General features: G+C 42.9%; 1 protein-coding gene across 3 annotated transcripts in view; it reads left to right on the top strand.

Annotated features, from left to right (window-relative positions):
- MALRD1 (MAM and LDL receptor class A domain containing 1) overlaps positions 1-21,804 on the top strand; it is a 305,716-nt gene that overhangs the window by 120,635 nt on the left and 163,277 nt on the right. For all 3 annotated transcript variants that reach the window (XR_012715476.1, XM_075271657.1, XM_075271658.1), the window contains 4 exons: positions 4,429-4,516; positions 10,044-10,220; positions 10,590-10,749; positions 15,250-15,406. Coding sequence is in view for 2 of the 3 variants with exons in the window: in XM_075271657.1 (XP_075127758.1) it covers positions 4,429-4,516; positions 10,044-10,220; positions 10,590-10,749; positions 15,250-15,406 (582 nt within the window). In the remaining variant the exon portion in view is untranslated. The remainder of the gene's footprint in view (positions 1-4,428; positions 4,517-10,043; positions 10,221-10,589; positions 10,750-15,249; positions 15,407-21,804) is intronic.

Here is a 21,804-nt window from a genome sequence, read left to right as displayed (position 1 = left end):
TTTTTTTGCTCCGGTGGTAGACATCCTGTTTTCGGAGTATTTTCTTCCATTTCTTCCCCAGTTCCGGAGGAGGAGCTATTTTCTAAAAAGCTGCAAGGGGTATGGTCCCGTATCCGAGAGAATCTGGTGCGGGCGTCGCACCAGGCTAAGGTCCAGGCGGATCGGAAGAGAGGAGATTTGCAGTTCTTCCCTGGTGAGATGGTTTGGTTGTCCACCAAGAATATCAGGTTGAAGGTTCCTTGCAAGAAGCTGGGTCCCAGGTTTGTGGGTCCTTTTAAGATCATCAAGATGGTAAATGAAGTGGCGGCGCAGCTGCAACTACCTAAAAGGTGGAAGATAAACCGGGTGTTCCATGTCTCCTTGTTAAAGAAAGCCAAGAAGGGAACGTCTCCTGTTAAGGTTCCACCAGTTTCTGAGTCCGGGGAGTATGAGATATCCCGAGTTCTGGATAGCAAATATGTTCGGGGGAAGCTACGGTATCTGGTGGCATGGAAGGGATACGGTCCTGAGGATAATTCTTGGGTTCTGGAGTCGGATATGTCAGCCCCCAGACTCGTGGAGAAATTCCACAAGGAGTTCCCGAAGAAGGATGCTCCTAGAGAATCCGGAGTCTTCTCCTTGAGGGGAGGATCCTGTTAGGAGTATGTAGGTTCATTACTTTCTTTCCTGGTTGATTAGTCTGTCCTCCCATTTGCACCTGGGAGGAGTGGTCTCTACTCTGTATTTAAACCCATGCCTCCCATGGTTCTGTGCTGAGTGTCGCTTTTACAGAGCTAGGCCTTAGCAGGAGGAGTAGGTGGTTATCTTGGATAGAGGAAGTTCCGTGGTTGGTTTTTGGGAGGTTTGGGTGAACGAGTTGGTTTGTGTTTTCCCTTCTGTGTTCACCAATCCTCCCTCTGTGTATAATTGACTGTGTGAGTGAATTGCCTTATCCTTTGATTTCTACTCAGTTTCCCTGTGTTTGTTTCCTAGTGTATGGTTCCTTCCCATATTGGTTTGGGGAATTCTTTCCTACATGTTTCCTGTGTGCTGCTTGTGTTGTTAGTCAGCGCACACCCTTGTCAGTCCCTGTCAGTAGCAGCTTCACTTGTTCGTTAGGGGTGACCCCCTTTAGTCTCCAGTCCCTAGAGATCTTATAGGGCATTCCTTCTCCCACTTCCCTCTAGGCCTACGGTATCAGTGAGAGAGGAGCTGTCGGGGTCAGGCTTAGCCTGAGAACAGCCGACCTACACCCGTGAGGCAGGGACCGGGTTAGCTAGTGGGAGTAGTGCAGGGCGAGATTCCCTACTGCTATCCCTTAGCCCCGTTGCAGCTACCTGGACTGACATAACATCTTCTTTGTTTATAGTCATGTTTTGGTATAAAAAGTTCTTGAATCTTTGTAATTGATCTTTTTTTGTGACTTATGCTTCATTTACGGAATGTATTTATCTTAACAGAAAATTCAACATTTTAGGGGTCATGGGATAAAAATTAGAATAAAACATCCCACATGTGCACTATGTTATGGAATTTCTTCACAACCGTCCTTGAAAGTAAAAGATTAGTTTGGACCCGCAGGAAATTTATCCTGGTATTGAGCGTCTATAAAGATGTATGGAAAGCAATTTATAGGCTGCAGCAACAACCAAATATCAGCAAGTACACTTTGTTGTCAAAGATAGAAAAACCAAAGGGGCAGATTTACAAATCACACGTGTCAGAATTAGAGATTTATTAAGAGACTGAAACAGAGAGAAAGGGGATCAAGAGGTGACAGTATGCAGAGTAAGCCATCCGATAGGTGGTGGAAAGCTAGAACATAGTGTCTAATGATCTGCCAAACTTACCATCGATCAGTCATTGTCAGAAATTTGGTGAATCCTTAGACTGTCTGGTCTATGTATTAGGTATTATTAGTAAATCTGTCCCCATGTTGGTTCCCTGGGTCATAAGAAGGAATGATTATGGGGGGCCCGCATCTATACAGAATATATGGACACAAAGCTGGACCCATGTAACTATGTCACTTTATCTATCTATCTATCTATCTATCTATCTATCTATCTATGTATCTATCTATCTATCTCCTATCTATCTATCTATCTATCTATCTATCTATCTATCTATCTCCTATCTATCTATTATCTATCTATCTATCTATCTATCTATCTATCTCCTATCTATCTATCTATCTATCTATCTATCTATCTATCTATCTACCTCCTATCTATCTATCTATCTATCTATCTATCTATCTATCTATCTATCTATCCATCCATCCATCCATCCTTTATTGCTCTGTATCATCTATCTATTCATTTATCTTTGTCTCTATTTCATATTTATCTTCTTTCCTTCCATACATTTCATCCATCTCTATACTATTCCTCCTTCTATTGATCCATTAGTCTTTTCTTCCAGCTGTCCTCTGATAAATCCCCATCTGCGGGTGAGAAGTATATATATAATTGCCTGCATGGTTTAGTGGATAAAATCTATACAATCTAATTATGAAGTAATGCGGCCTGTTGCTGTAGAATATGGCTGACTACTGACGTGCGCCCGGACAAGGTGCATTTCTCATATGTAAAGAAAACACAATGTTATTTGTCCTAATTCACATTATAAATGAGTTGTGAAATTATCTTCACGCCGGCTGCCTTCCCCGGAGGAGACTTTACATTGACATGCAAGTTTAGTTGGAAATGGCGATTCATTGAATGGTGGTCAGCAACGCGTTTTTACCTTTGAAATCCAATTACAAAGATTTACTGAGAGGCTAAAAAAAAAAAAGTAGATGGAGAATTGACCCGGCTGCTAAATTCTCCGACAGATTCAGCGTTGCAGAACTGCACAGATCAGCGCGGCCGAGCTTTCTTATGTAAGTTTCTTTCTTATATTAAGGCAGAGTAAATTTTTGGCTGGTGTCCTCGGAGCACTATCGCCAGCGCTTCAGGCAATTGTCTGCTAGGAAAAGATAAAAAAGAATATTATTTATTTAACCAGCGGGATCGCCCCGTATTTCTGTTTGCATTATTTACAGCGCAGTCCTCTTTTTCCAATATGACAATGAATTGATAATAAAATATTGAAATGTAGGATATGGAGGATTAGGCCAGAGCAGGTGCAGGCCGGGCACAGGCGACATCACTGGTGCCAATTTCTACAGACAGGCGTAAGACATAGTAAGGAGGAAAAATTTTTTTATCTATATGATATTCGTAAGGGAATGACCAAATTTTATCACTGTGTAGTTTTTTTTAGGTCTAAAACTTAATTTTTGTAATACATCTTTATAGAGGTTGGAGCCTTGTTTTACTGATACAGATCACTAAACAGAGCCCTGCAAAGACGTAGATTTAAAGGGATTTTCTAGAACCATTGCCTATCCTTAGAAAAGGTCATCAACTAAAGATACGGGAAGGAGAGGGGGTGTCCATACCCCTGAGGATCAGATATTCGAAGTGGGAGTGGGCATCATGTTCATCCAGGGGCATAGCTATAGCAATCGCTGGTGCCTCAGGGGGCCTAAAGTCCCACTACCTGTTTGCATAGGGGCCCACAAGCTTCAAATACTGCTTCTGTGTTCAGTGGTCCCAATCAAGTGAATGGGTTAAGCTGTAATACTAAGCATAGACACTGCGAAAACATACGGCGCTGTGAATGCTATGCACAGAAGAGGATGCAGAATTTACCTGAATCCTGTAGTAAGGTGTCAGACCCCTCCCAATCTACCCCAATCCCGAGGAGAAATCATCAAACAATAAGTCCTGGAAAATCCCTTTATAACATGATTACTACCTGTTGTCACCACTAGGGGGAGCTTAGGAACTTACTGCATATTATCTTAATTCAAAGGATAAACAGTATGCAGTAAGCTACTCGGCTCCCCCTAGTGGCCACTACTGGCGGTCACAATGTTATGGTTTCAAGGAAATTTACGGGACCAGACTTTAATAATGTTTTCAATCCATTTCTCCATAAGGTATGTTTTTAGCTCTTATTACCTGGATGGCCCAGTTCTTCCTGTTGGCCCTTCAGTGACAATGTTCTCCTTTTCTCTCTTTTTTCTGACATTTTCCATATTCTATATATCCCAGCTTCACGTATAGACGTGTCCTTTCTTAGCTTTCTCCTTGACTCAACATCCTCCTTAATGTTTGAACAACATTTGTCAAAAAGAAGTATTTTGTGATACTATGTCATGAGATGTCTCTTCTGAATCTATGTGTGGCCACCCAGTGGTTGTGCTGTGAGTTGCAGCCTGTCATCGGTTTTGCTGGCATGTTATGATGATGTATTTTATAATTAGTTCATAAGGAATTGCAATCCTTAACCAAATTCGCGTTAAGGTAAAGGTGGACATATCTGATCTAAGTGCACGTCACTGGTTTATACATTGTAATGCAGCCATAGTAATATACAATATTATTTTCTGCCTTCCAGCTGTTGATCGTAGGCACCGTGGGCGATGGCTTTACTGGGGATATTGCAGTTGATGACATGTCCTTTTTTAACTGCACCTTACATCAAGGTAAGAGGATATAAATGTGATTTTATATTTATATTCATCCTATTACTGAAAGACAAAATTTCTGATTTCTTATAATAGGGAGCAGGTATGGGACCACTTAAAGTCTTGTATTGAAAAGCTTCCCGTGCTTGAAACCTGCAGCCACCACTAGGGGGAGCTCATTGCATACAATCTGTATAGCTCACCTTGAGATTAGCAATCTCTGATTGACTAGCATATATAAATTCATATGCAGTTAGCTCCCCCTAGTGGTGGCTGCATGTAGCCTAAAATAATATAATATACAAAGTCATAAAAACAAAGACCCTCTATATAAAAATAAAATGAGATCAGTGACTGATTTATGTCTCTGTGGCATAACACGCAGACACGTTTGAGTTCAGCTCTTGTGGTCTGTATTCTAAATTTCTGCCATATCCTTCACCTCCAAGACCAGTAGGGGCCCCAATACAGATTTTGCGTTGAGGCGTCGGAGCTTGAAGTTATGCCTCTGGATAGACATATTCAGTATGCAGCACCGTGTATCTCACACATAGGATTAGATACACTCAGTACGCAGCATTGAAGTTGACAGGTTTAGATACACACACTCATTCAAGTATAACAACTAATGAGTTTAGATACACACACTCAGTATGCAGTATTATACGTTATAGGCTTAGATACAGTGACTCAGCATGCAGTATAACACTTAATCTTCATTATATTCAGTGCAATGAGATTCTTTGCAGCAGGGCTGTAAAGTGATCTTTTCCTCTGCTACTAAATTCTGAAAAACTCTGTGTCTGAACATACAAGGTGGAATGAGAAGCTATTTATGAACGTGTGATCTAAATGTTATTAGAGATGAGCGAGTAGTGAAATATTCGAGATTCGATATTCATTTCGAGTAGAGCCTCAATATTCGACTACTCAGTCGAATATCGAATCCCATTATAGTCTATGAGAAAAAATGCTCGTTTCATGGGAAACCACTATTCAACTAAAGGAGAGTCACCAAGTCCACGAGTAGCAGGAGGAGAGTGTTTAGGAGGAGCGCTGTGCAGTTAAAGCGCACGGACCCCATTTTAGTCTATGGGGTCCGTGCGCTTTAACTGCACTACGCTTGCAATTGCGCTGATATTCCGTTGTGGGGGGGGGGGGGGGTCCTCCTGTGGACTCCTTCCAGATGGGAGGCAAGCGCTAATGTGAACTTACTCCTTCTGCAGAACCAGCATTGATTGGACGAATGCTGTACACTGTATAGCATTCCGCAAATCAATGCTGGTTCTGCAGCAGGCTCATCCTTGCTAGTCGGGAGAGCTGGCAGCTTGCTGTTACGAGGGAGCTGACTTTTTCTCATAGGAATGCATTGATGAGCGTTGATTGGCCGAATGCTATACAGTGTACAGCATTCGGCCAATCAATGCTGGTTCTGCCGGAGGCTTGTCTGTGAGGAGGCGGAGTCTAAGATTGGACCACAGCAGTCTCCATTGTGGTCTGATCTTAGACTCCGCCTCCTCACAGCCGAGCCTCCAGCAGAACCAGAGTTGATTGGCCGAATGCTGTACACTGTATAGCATTCGGCCAATCAATGCTGGTTCTGAATCAAACCTTTACTGCGAATAAGAGTAGTATTCGAACGAGCACGAGTATTTCGAATACCGTAGTATTCTATCAAATACCTACCCGATCGAATACTACTCGCTCATCTCTAAATGTTATACACTCACCACCCAGTGGTTGTAATGTGAATTGCAGCTTGTCCAGGGTTCAATTAACATATTGTGTTGAATTGGTTTCTGGAAAATCCACACTTCTTCACCAGTTTGGAGTTCGGTTGAAGGGGATTTCCAACAAACATCACCATATTTAAATTTTTAGGCAATTAATAGGTAAATATTTCTGCCAAAAGTTGTATCCATTGGCAACCGATCAAGACAACAGATGTCACCACTAAGATGGTTTGGGAATCTTTAAAATTCTGCAAAACTTTTAATGATTTATATTTGCAAAAATGTTTAACTATTAATTGTCTAACATTTTTAAGACAGTTATGTTCATGGGAAATCCCCTTTAAGACCTGCCACGTCTATATTTTCCGTATATTTCAGTAATATTCGCTACTTGCTATTCCTTTCTTACTGTATTTGTTGGTCATAATTCACAATCTGCTACACTAGAACAATTTTTCCAAACCTTATGAAATGGATCTTAGGAGAATTTATCCAGCACAGTTGGCAATTACAGACTTTTGTCAAGAAATCTATTACTTTCATCTTTCCTTTGCTGTGCATCCAACCGTCTTATGTAACAAATACAGCCACATCCAGGAAATCCATTTATTTCTGCTCATCATACAGGTAGATCTATCATAAGTTCAACTTTCCCATGAAGTTAAAGTCTCCAGAGTACAAAATCTGGCAAAGGCGAGCAAGAACTTAACCGCCAAGGACGTGCAGAGAAATCATAGAACCCCAAAGTAGAATTCGGAATGCGGAATGGGCCTTACTTCTTCTTTAACCCCTTCCCGCCGATGGCATTTTTTGATTTTCATTTTTCGTTTTTGACTCCCCTCCTTCTAAACCCCATAACTTTTTTATTTCTCCGCTCCCAGAGCCATATGAGGTCTTAATTTTTGCAGGACAAATTTTTCTTCATGATGCCGCCATTAATTATTCTATATAATGTACTGTGAAGCAGGGAAAAAAATTCAGAATGGGGTGGATTTGAAGAAAAAATGCATTTCTGCGACATTCTTACGGACTTTGGTTTTACGGTGTTCACTGTGTAGCCAAAATGACATGTCCCCTGTATTCTGTGTTTCGGTACGGTTCCAGGGATACCACATTTATATGGTTTTATTTACATTTTGACCCCTTAAAAAAAATCCAAAACTGTGTTAAAAATTTTTTTTTCTAAAAGTCGCCATATTCTGACGGCCGTAACTTTTTTATGCGTAAGTGTACGGGGATGCATAGGGCGTATTTTTTTGTGGGGCTGGGTGTACTTTTTAGTTCTACCATTTTCGGGAAATGTTATTGCTTTGATCACTTTTTATTCAAATTTTTATCAGAATCAAAACAGTGAAAAAACGGCAGTTTGGCACTTTTGACTATTTTTCCCACTACGGCGTTTACCAAACAGGAAAAATATTTTTATAGATTTGTAGAGCGGGCGATTTCGGACACGGGGATACCTAACATGTATATGTTTCACAGTTTTTAACTACTTTTATATGTGTTCTAGGGAAAGGGGGGTGATTTGAACTTTTAATTCTTTTTTATTTTTTTTTGCATTTATTAGACCCCCTAGGGGTGTTGAACCCCAGGGGGTCTGATCACTAATGCAATGCATTACAATGCTAATGCATTGCAATAAATCATCCTCTCTTTTGCAGGCTGCATAGACCAGCCTGCAAAAGAGAGAATTTGCAGACAAGCCTGGGAGCCTTGTACAGGCTCCCGGCTGTCATGGCAACATGACGTCAGCCCTGGAGCATGCTCCAGGAGTCGGCGATCCCGGGCAAAATGGCGGCGCCCATGCGCCGCCGGGAAAATGGCGCCTCCGGCACTTTTGACCGCGGCGCCAGAGGGGTTAATGCCTTCGATCGGTCCGGGGACTGATCGGAGGCATTAGAGCCGGTTGTCTACTGCTTAAAGCAGTAGACACCCGGCGGCTATGGCGGCCGCCCGGCTCCCGGGCGGTCGCCATAGTTACAGACCCGACATGCGCCGTACTATTACGGCGCATGTCGGGAAGGGGTTAAGGGGTTGGTCACTGGGCCATTCTGCAGTTCAGTCTCATTCATTTTAATGGGACGGAGATGTGGCATTGCCATGTGACCAATGGACATCAGGTCAGTTCCCGAGAAGAAGAAATAAGCCATGTTTTCTAACCCCTTTAAATAAAGATAGCATCCTCCCTATTTTATTCACATATAGGGATTGTAGATTTTTTCATGTACAGATGTACATTGTATAGTGGCTAGGCTTCGTATTGCAGCTAGGGTTGAACCAATCTTGAGATTTCAGGATCGATTTAAAAATCCAATTTCTGATCATTTTCCAGTCGATCCAGATCGAGAAATTTGCTCAATTGCTGATCGGGATCCGATCTTTCCCGACCCCGATTGCTCAACCCTAATTGTAGCTCAGCCCATGCACTTGAATGAGACTGAGTTGCAGACAGGTCAGACAGGGAAAATCAACATGACATCATTGGTCTTTGATGTGGAAGTGGTGCTCAACCATGTGCTGCTGCGGCTAAAACAGCTAACCTGTGAGGGTCCCTGGTATAGGATACCCACCAATTAGATATTGATAAGTAAAGATGGGCGAACCTTGAGAGATTCTTGCCAAAGTTTTCCCCTCCAGTTAGTTTCAGGTCACACTTGTTCAGCATGAACCGGGAGTGCATTTATTATATCCTGGAGTTGTCTGCCATATTAATTTATTCTTCCCCTTTGATATGGTTCCTATAAGATAGACTGCATTTCCCATGATGCCTCTGGCACAGGCAGGCAGAATCTCATCACACTGACAAGTGATATGTCAATGGCATAAAGCTGCTGTACATTTACTCCCACTGCAGAGTTTTAGTGTAATTTAACATTATATCAAACGACTTTATCATGGTTCCTTCCTGGGAGGTTTCTCCTTGTCAGCTCTTACCAGCAGGAGGCAGGGAAAATCAGTTTAAAGCTCAAATTCATAGAAATACACTGGAGGTTCTGCATACAGGACAGAGAGTATAGATAGTAAGTGTGATTTTTGGGGAGAGTGAACTCCTCTACAGTATTAAAGAACTGCACTTCTGGTTCCTTATATAGCACAGAATTGTAGGGACATACAGAGGAACAGAGAAGGTGGTGCCAGGTGGGGAACTGTCAGAGAGGTGCCAGTCACACAATGGAAACTTGCCTACAGAGCAGCACTAGCCCTGGACTGGTAGTCAGACTGTATGACCCTGCTGCCCATAATAAAAGGGTTCACATTCAGCGCCGCACCTCCCATGAGGCAATCTGAAGCGACCGCTTCAAGTGGCGCTATGCCAGGGTCCCGGGGAGGGTGGCATTTTTGCTTACCTAAGCCAGTCCAGGCTGTCCTGGACTGGCTTAGCGTCACCGTCACCAAGCGGTGGATTGGGGAGGCCCTGTGGATGCAGCGCTGCTCCAGCGGCCTCCCCTCACGCTCAGGCAGAGAGCAGGTCCTCTCCCTGCTCTCTGCCTGCTAACGCCGCTCCGCCCCGCCCCCCTTCGCTCCGTCCCCTCCTCTCGGGGGGGGGGGGGGGGGGGGGGGGCGGCTTTCTGTCGTCCGCCTCGGGCGGCAAAAAAGGTAGGTTCACCCCTGTTCACATTGTATACATGCAGCTGAGCTAGGCTAAAACAATGTATATGGCTAGAATATTACTGGTATTACTGGTAAGATAGCATTTTCCGACCAAAAAAGTATATATGCCAAGAGTTTTCTTTCAATAAAGTAACATATACAGCCAGTAAATGCCCCATAAGTCAATCAAACTATAAATATATATTATCTGTCTGCAGGTGCTTTGCCAACCTGGTCACCAATTCCCCTGGAGACATCTACCAAAGCAACACTTCCTGTCCACAATTGCTCAGCGGATGAGCATGTCTGCAGGTCAACCGGACATTGTATACCAAACACAAAGCTGTGTGATTTCAGAGAAGATTGTCTGGACAGCTCTGATGAAGAAAACTGTGGTAAGTAAAAAATAGAGGCCATCTGTACGACAATTCGATTTGGCGCAGGACAACTCCTTTCGTATGCATAGATCATGCCATTTTTTGGCCCAGTTCTCTGGTTTATCCAACCAACATTGGGACCATTGGCGAGCATTCATCCACATGGTTCAAGCAAGACTTTACCAGATAAGGTGAGGATGGTGGAAGAGATCTGTAGAATTTTTATTATCTCCTAGGGAAGAATTTTTGCTATCTGAACCCACACAATTTTCAGCTAAAAATACATTTAATTTGACTCATTTTAACTTTGCCCCAGACTCTTGGCTTTTCTACCATTAGCGTAATGCCTCCTAAACAAAGCTGACCGAGATCTACTTTAATTCTTAGTTTCAGAATATTGTAACTTTGAAAATGGAAGTTCATGTAATTGGTTCCAGCCTGGGGTAAATTCTCTTCTTCGCGACACCACATTCCAGTGGACTATTGGTCAAGGAATCACGATTCATCCAGGAGAAGAGAGTCACCGGCCTCTCAAAGACCATACCACGTAAGTATACGTCCAAGAACATATTTGGTCTCATTTGTACTATATAAGTATCATTATCTTACAAGTACAAGGAGGGGCAAATAAAAACTAGAACTTGTCCCGCAAAAAACAAGCCCTCATAGAGATACAGTGACTAGGGTTGAGCCGATTTTGACTTTTCAGGATCGATTTTAAAATCCGATTTCCGATCATTTTTCATTCGAACCCGATCTCGATCCCAATTCCGATCCCAATGCAAGTCAATGGGATTTTTTAATTAATCGGAGATCGGATTTTAAAAGTAATCCTATTCACTATACAGTATGGAATCTAACAATTGTTAGAATCCACGCTGAGTAATGAATCACTAAGTAGCCAGAGGATTTTATTTTTTAATCCTCTGGCTACTTAGTCTCCCCTGGTGTCCACTTACCTCCAGAGATGGCTGGTCCGGTGTCCGGTCCTTCTTTCTTCTTTGCTTCGATGCCGCTCCACGCTGCTCCCTGCCCCCTCCCTGCCAGGTTAGGAGAGTGTGGGCGGGTTAGGAGAGTGTGGGCAGGTACTGGGAGGGGAGAGGTCACGTCTCCCTGCCCTGTACCCGCCCACACTCTCCTAAGCCACAAGCCCCGCCTACCTAGCGCTTTAAACACTAACCTGGGAGGCGGGGCAGCAAGGCAAGAAGAAGGAGGGCACCGGAGCAGCCATCTCTAGAGGTAAGTAGCTGCTAGAGATGTTACTTTAGCCTCCCATTCCAATGAATGGAGGCAGCCGGCGCGCAGGGGGTTAAGGCTGTGTGCCGGCTGCTTCCATTCATTCCTATGGAACTGCAGCGGAGCCTTCACACTGAGTATACACTATATACTGAGTGTGAAGGCATTGTGGGAAATACTACCGATCTCGATCCCACCTAAAAAGATCGTGTTCGGAATTCTGATCGCGATCGTGAAATTTTCTCGATTGCCGATCGGAATCCGATTTTTTCCGAACATGATCGCTCAACCCTAACAGTGACGGTAAAATTACAAAATGTATTTAAAAAAACCTTATAAAAATAGCAAGATCATTAAGGCCCAAAATAGGGTGGTCACTTAGGCTAAGTTGACATGGGGAGCGGATTGGCAGATTTTGGCACCGAGAGTTACGCGCCTGCCACAACTGTCGCGGCTCCATAGACCACCATTGTGAGGGGGCGGATTATGAAGTGGATTACGCGCCATAATCTGCCCCCTCTGTGCCCATGTGAACGGGCCCTTAGGGGTTAAACAATGAATAACTTTTTCATTCCGACTTGCTTTATCTTTTGGAAACAAATACAACCCAGAACTATTGGTCTATCTTTGTGTGTGTTTTAAAGCGGCGTTAACAAATGGGAAGGTTATTGCAGGTAATTGTATTTTAAGTTCCCATTGACTGTAGGTTGTTTAGTGAATTATTTGCAATTTCTTTTTTTATTGCCTTTTTTGCCTTGCAGGAACAGAGAGATGGAAATAAGTGTTTACCTTACGTCTGGTATATTGGTGTGAGCGTTCCTCGCGTTCGCGGTCCTTGGCTCAATAAGAGGATATGCAAATAAACTCCTGATGTAGGCAGATTGTATCAATCTGATTTATAATCTGTGGCTTTAATATAATTCCTTTCTTGAAATAGGAGGCAATTACTAAAAGTACCAATAACTGCTTGGCCAGCAAATTAATAGGTGGGGGAGGAAATGTAATAAAACTTTACAAAAGTTCTGGTCACCAGTTACTGGAATTAAGTATTGCGTTATAACAAGAATCAGTGGATAATGGGGACAACGGTAAAAGATATAGGCCCGTATTAATTGCTAATTTTCTGGTCTAAAATGCACTTTTTAGCAAGTTATAATGGAACCCAGGAGCACCGAAGCTCCATCTTCTTAAAGGGGTTTTATGGGTTGACTGATCTTGGAATGGGTCATCAATTAGAGATCAGTGGGGGCCATCCACCGATCGGCGGGTGCCATATATTTTACAGGCTGTGGTTGGTGTCACAGCTCAGCCTCATTGACATGAATAAGACTGATGATGTCACCGGTGAAAGCGATGCTTGCAGAGCTCATCTGATCCACAAGGTGACGGGCAGGGGCAACTACAGAGGTAACAATCGCTACTGGGCCCTAAAGCCTGCAGGGACACAAAGGCCTCCCTACTAAATAGACACCTGTATGATAGATAGCACTAGAGATGGGCGAGTCAGTTTGGTTAGAACTGGACTTGACCTGAATTTTCCAAAAGTTTTGGGTACAATCAATGCAAGAGGTTCGCCATGCAGGGAACACTATTATACTCTGGGGTCTCCTCAGACCTCAGATTACAATAGGTATAGGCTTGGGGCGTTGACCTCTCTTGCTTGTCTTCTTCAGGCCTCCTCTTCTTCTGGCCTTTCACTGGGCCACTGTGGTTATGTGGGATGCATTGACACTGACCCATTGTCATTACATCAGTGACCTCCAACATGACCGCTTAGACCCAATCACAGTCTTCAGGGGTTACCCTGGGGCACATGACATCAGTCAGAGGCCAGAAGAGACCCTGTTACATATTATGCATGGGTCTCAGAGACTTCAAGTAACAACTCTGGTGTCCATCTCCACAAAAGGATAGGTCATCAATTGCTAAGTCTAGAATACCCCTTTAAAGATCAGGCAGAACCATCATAAGACACTCAGCCCAATCATAAATAGATCATACGAGGAAACTGATAAGGATTAGCCTTCTGTTAGAAATGAGACACGGCGGGGTACATCACTGGAGTCGAGAATGGGGGGGACGTGGGGGTATATGAAGCTCCAGACAGCTGGGTAGTAATCCCCTACTAGACCAGAAAAGGATCAAATATAACACCCTTTTCTATCCTAGACCACCATGAAAGGTTGCACTATCCCTGCCATAGAATCACTGCTAACCCAACCCAACCCAAGCTGTAGAAAGAAGAGCATTACCCTGAGCTACTTAGGAAACTAATTTTAATGGGACTTGGTAGGTGGGGCTATGTCTTAGATTTTGCACTGGAGGTCAGGACCTTTGTTCTCACTTCTGACTATGAAAACATATTAAAAAAAGAAATATTTTTTTTAACTTATTTGGATTTAAAAGAAAAAAAAAAGTTCAGGGTTCACAGAATACAAGCTTGGGTTTCAGGGTTCATGGGATACAAGCTTGGGTTTCAGGGTTCATGGGATACAGGCCCGGTTTCAGGGTTCACAGGATACAGTCTCTGGTCTCAGGGTTCACAGGATACAGCTCTGGTTTCCCAGGTTCACATAATATAGTAGTATAATATTACTCCTACAAAAAAAATATACCCTTTGGCCCATCAGAAAGAAACTCGATGTAGATACAATGACTGTAGAGCCCTGGCCCGGCCCCTGCACTGTAGTGGGCCTTTCTTACCTTGTACACCATACATCTTACAATTCTTCTCTTGGTTGACAATCTCTCCTAAGAGCCTTTATCCCGTCCCTTTAATACTGTTCTTTCCAGTAACTTTCCCTTTATCTGATGTATTGGTGTTGTAGTGAGCGCGCTCAGTAATTAATGGCCGCCGTCAGTAACGTGTCAGTGTTGCGGATCACTTGCAGTAATTTACTTTCATTTACTTAATGAGTAATGAACATCTTGTTTTTTTGGGGGTAATTCGACCTGTGCTGAGATTTTGACACTTCTTTAATGAATTTGGCCAATAAGAATGAATCTGCCAATATGGAAGACGTCGTCATTAATTTACCGCATCATCCTCAATGGGAACACATAAGTGGATCAATGTCCTTGTGTAAGCCTCAGTGACTTCTTAATAGCTGGCACAAAGTAGCCCCACATCCCCCGGGACAAGGCAGGTGCGGATGACAAGTATTAGGCTCCCAATTACTGTAGTTTATTGGCAGCCACAATGAACAGTAAGCTTATTATTGCCCGTATCTGTGCGGGACTGGAAATGTCCATGAAAGTCCTCTTCATGGGGTAGACTTCCGATTACCTATGAAGAAGAGCGCTATGATGGACACACACTACCACTAGGGTATACTTTGGCCACCATATACAAGAAATGCTGAAAAGCATAAGAGAAATGACTCCCCAATGGATAACTTCAATGGAAAACGCTATGTATGTGACAAGGGAACCAACAGAACCTGCTTTCTTCTGTTGGATTCAATTGTCAGCTTGAGCTCTTCCAGTATATAGTAGGTAGTCCGAAGCGGTTCTGTGCAAGGGGGACTAAGTAGCCGGCGGATTTTTTCATCACTACACAGCATGAAGTCCAAAAGTTGAAGCCTTCCATTTTTGGACTCCATGCTCTGTAGTGAATAGGATCGTTTTTCAAATCCGATTTTCGATCAATAAAAAAATCCCATTGACTTGCATTGATCGGGTTCGGATGGAAAATGATCGGAAATCGGATTTTAAAAACGATCCTGAAATCTCAAGATCGGCTCAACCCTAACAACAACAACACATAAATATGCAAACATCCCATAATAACCCTACAACACTGACTTCACAGGTCCACAGATGAAGGCTGGTATTTGTATGCAGACAGCTCGAATGGAGAATATGGCCATACTGCTCATATTATGACTCCTCTTATATCCGATACTGGACCCAAGTGCAAGCTGACGTTCTGGACCCACATGAATGGAGCAACAGTGGGATCATTACAGGTACAGTAGGTAGACGTAACAAAATGGGTTAAAGACTTATGGACACGGCCATGTCATAGATCCTTCTTAATCGATGGTTCCATATAGTCCCTCTGTGTCACTCCGATGTCATACAAGGGCAGACACTGTTCTTTCTTATAGACTTCAGGTTATAAAGCTTTTCCTTCCTAGAGGCATTGCTTAAAGGAGACATGAGGTTTCATCTGAAGTTGAAATATCTGCATGGTCTCGCTGGGCCTTCATTCATGGTGTCCTATCAGTGTTAGGGCTAGTTCACACGTGGGCAAAGGGGAGGTTTTTGACAGCGGAATTCGCTTCAAAAACCTCTCCTTTAACATGGTGGTCTATGTAGACCACTAGCTTTTTTTTTCCTCCTAGCGTTTTCCGCCTGAAGAAGCGACATGACCTTTCTTCAGGCGGAAAACGCCTGAAGAATTGCATAGAAGTGAATGGGAGGCGAAAACCGCGCGGTAAAAAACCGCGCGGTTTTTTGCACACAAAACCGCGCGGTTTTTTGCAAAAAAACGCGCGGTTTTCGCCTGCAGTTTCTATAGCACATATAGGAAAAAAAAACCCTAGCGAAAACCGCTAGCGAAAACCGCGTCAAAAACCTCGTCAAAAACCGCGTGGAATGCAAAAAACAGCGTCAAAAAAACTCCTCGAGGTTTTTTACCTCGCACAAATAAGCTAGGCGGTTTTCACGTGTGAACTGACCCTTACTGCTGCAAATAGCCCAGCACATTTTACATTTCTCTCAGGGTCACTGTTACGGGGCGTTCACACTTGTGCCCAGTGTCCACCCTGTACCATTCCACCGGGTTTCCATCCTCAGCCCCGAGAAACTGGAGAGGGGACGGCTTCCCGGTGGTCAGCTTTAAACCCATTCATTTGAATAGGTTTTTAAAGGTGTCTGCCCGTGTCCACTTGAGGCTTCTCCATGGGGAAACCGTTTTTTCAGCAAGACACAAAGTTGGACAAGCATGACTTTGTGTCTGGCCAAAAAAAACGGTGTCGCTACAAATGAATGGGTTTTAAACTGACTGCTGGGAAACCATCCGCTCTCTAGTTTCTCAGGGCTGAGGACGGAAACCTGTCGGAATGGCACAGGGCGAACACCGGGCACAAGTGTGAATGCCTCCTTATATTGTACTTGTATTATTTATTTTGTATATTGTAAATGCACCATGGAATTAGTATAATAATGTATAGAACCATGTAATTAATATAATAATGTACAGTACCATGGAATTCATATAACAATTTACAGAGCACCATGGAATAAATGGTGGTCTAAAAATAAAAATATACTCGAGTATAAGCCGAATTTTTCAGCACAGTTTTTGTGCTGAAAAAGCCCCCCTCGGCTTGTACTCGAGTCAGCAAAAAAAATAGATTTTATTTATTTTTTTTTTTTTTTAGCGGAGGAGGTCTATGACCAGCAATATCAATGTATAGAATCTCCCATAAAATAGTGGGGGAAAAAAAAGCTTTAAAAAAAATAAAAAAAATTAAAAGTTCTAAATCCCTGCTTTCCCTAGAATAGACACAAAAGTAGAAAATTACTGTGAAACACAAACACATTAGGTATCCCTGTGTCTGACAGTGCCCGGTCTACTGAATATAGGGGATCTGCAGTGCTCCTGTTCTGTCGGGAAGGGGTTAATAGGAGCACTGCAGATCCCCTATAGTCAGCCAGACTGAATTCCAAGTGGGGGAAAAAAAAAGCAGTCCTCAAGCTCAGGGAAGGGGCAGACAGACAACCAAAACACCCCCTCCACTTCCCCAGCAACTACTGCACCCTAATACTCTGAACATTTTAATTTTTGAAATTTTCCAGTAGCTGCTGCATTTCCCCCCTCGGCTTATACTCGTGTCAATAAGTTATCCCAGTTTTTTGTGTTAAAATTAGGGGCCGCAGCTTATATTCAGGTCAGCTTATACTCGAGTATATATGGTAATAATATAGCAGAGGTGCAGGGACACCAGACTCCAAATCCCGCTTATGATGTTAAAAGTATCCCTGACATAGAAAAAGAAAAATCTGAGCACCATCATTAAAGCTTCTTACTGTCAGCAACAAACATCCCATCAGCAATAACACAAGCAGCTAGTCAGAAGTAGATAGACTCTCTTTCCATTACATTCACTATGAACTGTAAGAAGCTGCAGACTCCAATCTGAGCCGTGTACAGGCAGAGAAAGCTGTGAGAAAACATGCTGTGCATGGAGACCTATCCCTCCCTCTTCCACTTCTTATGTTCCCTTCTTAGGATTGTTGGTTTCCATAGATGGACTTGCCCTAGTAACAGGGAGTGAATAGCAAAATTAGGACATCTTTATAAAATACATTACATTTTGGTCACAATTATATGTTCTATTAAACCAGCCAGTGACCATTTAAAGGGAATTAAATTATATTATACATGTAGTGCCTACTATATAGTAATGTAGAGATGTAAGGACTCCATACAGGCTCTATGTATACAGCTTTGTCAGGACTCCATACAGGCTCTATGTATACAGCTTTGTCAGGACTCCATACAGGCTATGTATACAGCTTTGTCAGGACTCTATACAGGCTCTATGTATACAGCTTTGTCAGGACTCCATACAGGCTCTATATATACAGCTTTGTCAGGACTCCATACAGGCTCTATTTATACAGCTTTGTCAGGACTCCATACAGGCTCTATGTATACAGCTTTGTCAGGACTCCATATAGGCTCTATGTATACAGCTTTGTCAGGACTCCATATAGGCTCTATGTATACAGCTTTGTCAGGACTCCATACAGGCTCTATGTATACAGCTATGTCAGGACTCCATACAGGCTCTATGTATACAGCTTTGTCAGGACTCCATACAGGCTATGTATACAGCTTTGTCAGGACTCCATACAGGCTCTATGTATACAGCTATGTCAGGACTCCATACAGGCTCTATGTATACAGCTTTGTCAGGACTCCATACAGGCTCTATGTATACAGCTTTGTCAGGACTCCATACAGGCTCTATGTATACAGCTTTGTCAGGACTCCATACAGGCTCTATGTATACAGCTATGTCAGGACTCCATACAGGCTCTATATATACAGCTTTGTCAGGACTCCATACAGGCTCTATGTATACAGCTTTGTCAGGACTCCATACAGGCTCTATGTATACAGCTTTGTCAGGACTCCATACAGGCTCTATGTATACAGCTTTGTCAGGACTCCATACAGGCTCTATGTATACAGCTTTGTCAGGACTCCATACAGGCTCTATATATACAGCTTTGTCAGGACTCCATACAGGCTCTATGTATACAGCTATGTCAGGACTCCATACAGGCTCTATGTATACAGCTATGTCAGGACTCCATACAGGCTCTATGTATACAGCTTTGTCAGGACTCCATACAGGCTCTATGTATACAGCTATGTCAGGACTCCATACAGGCTCTATGTATACAGCTTTGTCAGGACTCCATACAGGCTCTATGTATACAGCTTTGTCAGGACTCCATACAGGCTCTATGTATACAGCTTTGTCAGGACTCCATACAGGCTCTATGTATACAGCTTTGTCAGGACTCCATACAGGCTCTATGTATACAGCTTTGTCAGGACTCCATACAGGCTCTATGTATACAGCTTTGTCAGGACTCCATACAGGCTCTATGTATACAGCTTTGTCAGGACTCCATACAGGCTCTATGTATACAGCTTTGTCAGGACTCCATACAGGCTCTATGTATACAGCTTTGTCAGGACTCCATACAGGCTCTATGTATACAGCTTTGTCAGGACTCCATACAGGCTCTATGTATACAGCTTTGTCAGGACTCCATACAGGCTCTATGTATACAGCTTGTAACACATGTAACATCCTCAGAACAATATAAAACCTGGTAAATCAAACTGGAAAAAAAGCTTCACAATGTGATATAATGATTGCTATTGTGTATAATTTTCCATTTCTCTGAAGGCAGCGAGCAATGTAAGCAATGAATGTTTTCTTACTGGTTGCCATAGCTATGCTAAGGGATAAGTATGTATAATCACATATATTAACACAATGGCGGGCACATACCATTGTTTGCATTGTTGCCTCTTTTTAGAGAAGTTGAATATGTTGCACAAAAGAAATACGTTAAATATCACAAAATTCTAAATTGTTCACACGCCTCTGGATACTGTATGTCAGGTCTTAAAGGGGAACTCTCACCACGGCTAGGAATTTCAGTTCTTTGCATCATTTAATCGGTGCTACTTCATTGATTCTGACACAGTGAGAATTTTTTTTCTCTTCCACCAAAACTCACTGCACTGATTGCTCAGGTGTGGTGGTGGCTAGACAAAAAATTCCAATGGTGCCAGAATCAATGGAGCTATTAAAGGAAGCAAAGGATTGGAGTTGGGGAAAGTGTTGACAGGTCCTCTTTAATCTCTTTGTATTAGATTAGAAAGTGAAGTTCACATGTGTGTGTCCACAAGGCAAAAAGTAGTGTGGCACTTCACCAAAATGGGGTGGGGCTTTACTGAAATAGGGTGAGGCTACTTTGTATGCTAGTGCTCCAAGACATTGCTCTATAAAATTTAGCAAGTTTTGCCTATACACCTGGAACTACTGTGCCTATAGGAAACTCCGGCCCTGTGTGTCAGCATAGATTTCTAGAAACAACCACTGGGACCGACAAAGTCCCAGTGGGAAATCCATAAAATAAGGGAAATAAATATCAACTCCATGATGATGTTGCCTCTGATTAAATGTGATTGTATCCAGGGCTGTGGAGTTCATAGGTCAAAATACCGACTCTTACTCCTCTATAGGGTTGAGCGAAAAGATCGGATCCCGATCGGCGATCGAGTAAATTTCATGATCACGATCGGGTTCTTATCCCGCCTTAAAAAGATCAGGAACGGAATTCCGATCCCAATCGCTCAACCCTAGTTACCTGCAAAGAACCGCTGCCACATCCTGAAGCTCCCGGCCATTGTTCTCTGTCTTCTTCTCTCTCTCATTCACATGCCGGCAGAGTGCTGTGCACGCCCCCGCCTCCCTAGGCTAGTGTTACTGATACTGGGAGTAGGTGGGGCTTGTTGTGGCTTAGGAGAGTGTGGGTGGGTAGAGGGCGGGGAGACGTGAGTGATTCACTAGGGAGGTGGGGGGCGTGTACAGTGCTCTTCAGTTTCTGAATGAGAGAGGAGAGAGAACGGACAGAGAACAATGGTGCTGAGCTCCGGGGAGCGGCATACACACCGGGAGGGGAGGCGGCAGTGGTTCTGTGCAGGTAACCGGACAGCAGGGGGGATTTTTTAATCACTACATAGCGTGGAGTTCAAAAATTGAAGCCTTCAATTTTTGGACTCCACGCTGTGTGGTGAATAGGATCGTTTTTAAAATCCGATTTCCGATCATTAAAAAATCCCATTGACTTGCATTGATCGGGTTCGGATGGAAAATTATCGGAAATCGGATTTTAAAAACGATCCTGAAATCTCAAGATCGGCTCAACCCTAACAACAACAACACATAAATATGCAATATTTAAATATGCGGGTTCAGATGGAAAATGATCGGAAATCGGATTGGCTCAACCCTACTCCTCTATCTTTCCATCCCCCAACCCCGACTTCAACTCCTGCTCTGACTCTGTTATGTTTATGAAACTCCCCATGGTATATATTGTAAAAAAAAAAATCATATAAATATATACAATAAATATAATATATTTATTATATTTATTAATAGTAGTAATAATAATAATAATAATAATACCATATATATATATATATATATATATATATATATATATATATATATATATATAATGTTATTGATATGTAAATAATAAAATGTAATATATTTGATCATCTTATTTTGAAGTCGGAGGAGGAGTCTGTTACTTTTTGTCCAAACTCCGACTCCATGACTCCGACACCTCAATATAAGCCAACCTTGCTCACCACTAATGGTACCTGGGCACTCCAGCTATAGGCACAGGACATTGAATGCAATGGCTGATTTACTTCCCACTTGTCTGGATTTCTGGTACAATCCCCGTCTAGTACATTGGCTCAGAGTGTTAATCTGATAACAGGAGGACGAGCACGTACTAACTATCGCTTTTGGTCTAAAATGAATATTGTGTCAGATAAAAACGCCGCATGTTCCGTTCCCTGCAGTGTTTTTGTAGCGAGCCCATTTGGCAGCGAACAGTAGGTGAACATTTAACAAGGAGCCAGGTCCCCGCGATGCGGCGGCAGCTGCCTTCTGATGGAGAGACAAGTGCGGTATTGAGCTTCCCTCTTTTATAAAGTTTGCCAGGTATCATTTAGAAACGTAAAACCTGGAAAGCCATCAATACATAACAAGGGCCGTACAATCCTAATGAGGAAAGGGGAAAAAAAACA

This window comes from Leptodactylus fuscus, chromosome 4, assembly GCF_031893055.1.
Source record: "Leptodactylus fuscus isolate aLepFus1 chromosome 4, aLepFus1.hap2, whole genome shotgun sequence".
Taxonomy (NCBI): Eukaryota; Metazoa; Chordata; class Amphibia; order Anura; family Leptodactylidae; genus Leptodactylus; species Leptodactylus fuscus.
The sequence above is the reverse complement of the archived record's forward strand: the minus strand, read 5'-3'. Positions and strand labels throughout refer to the sequence as shown.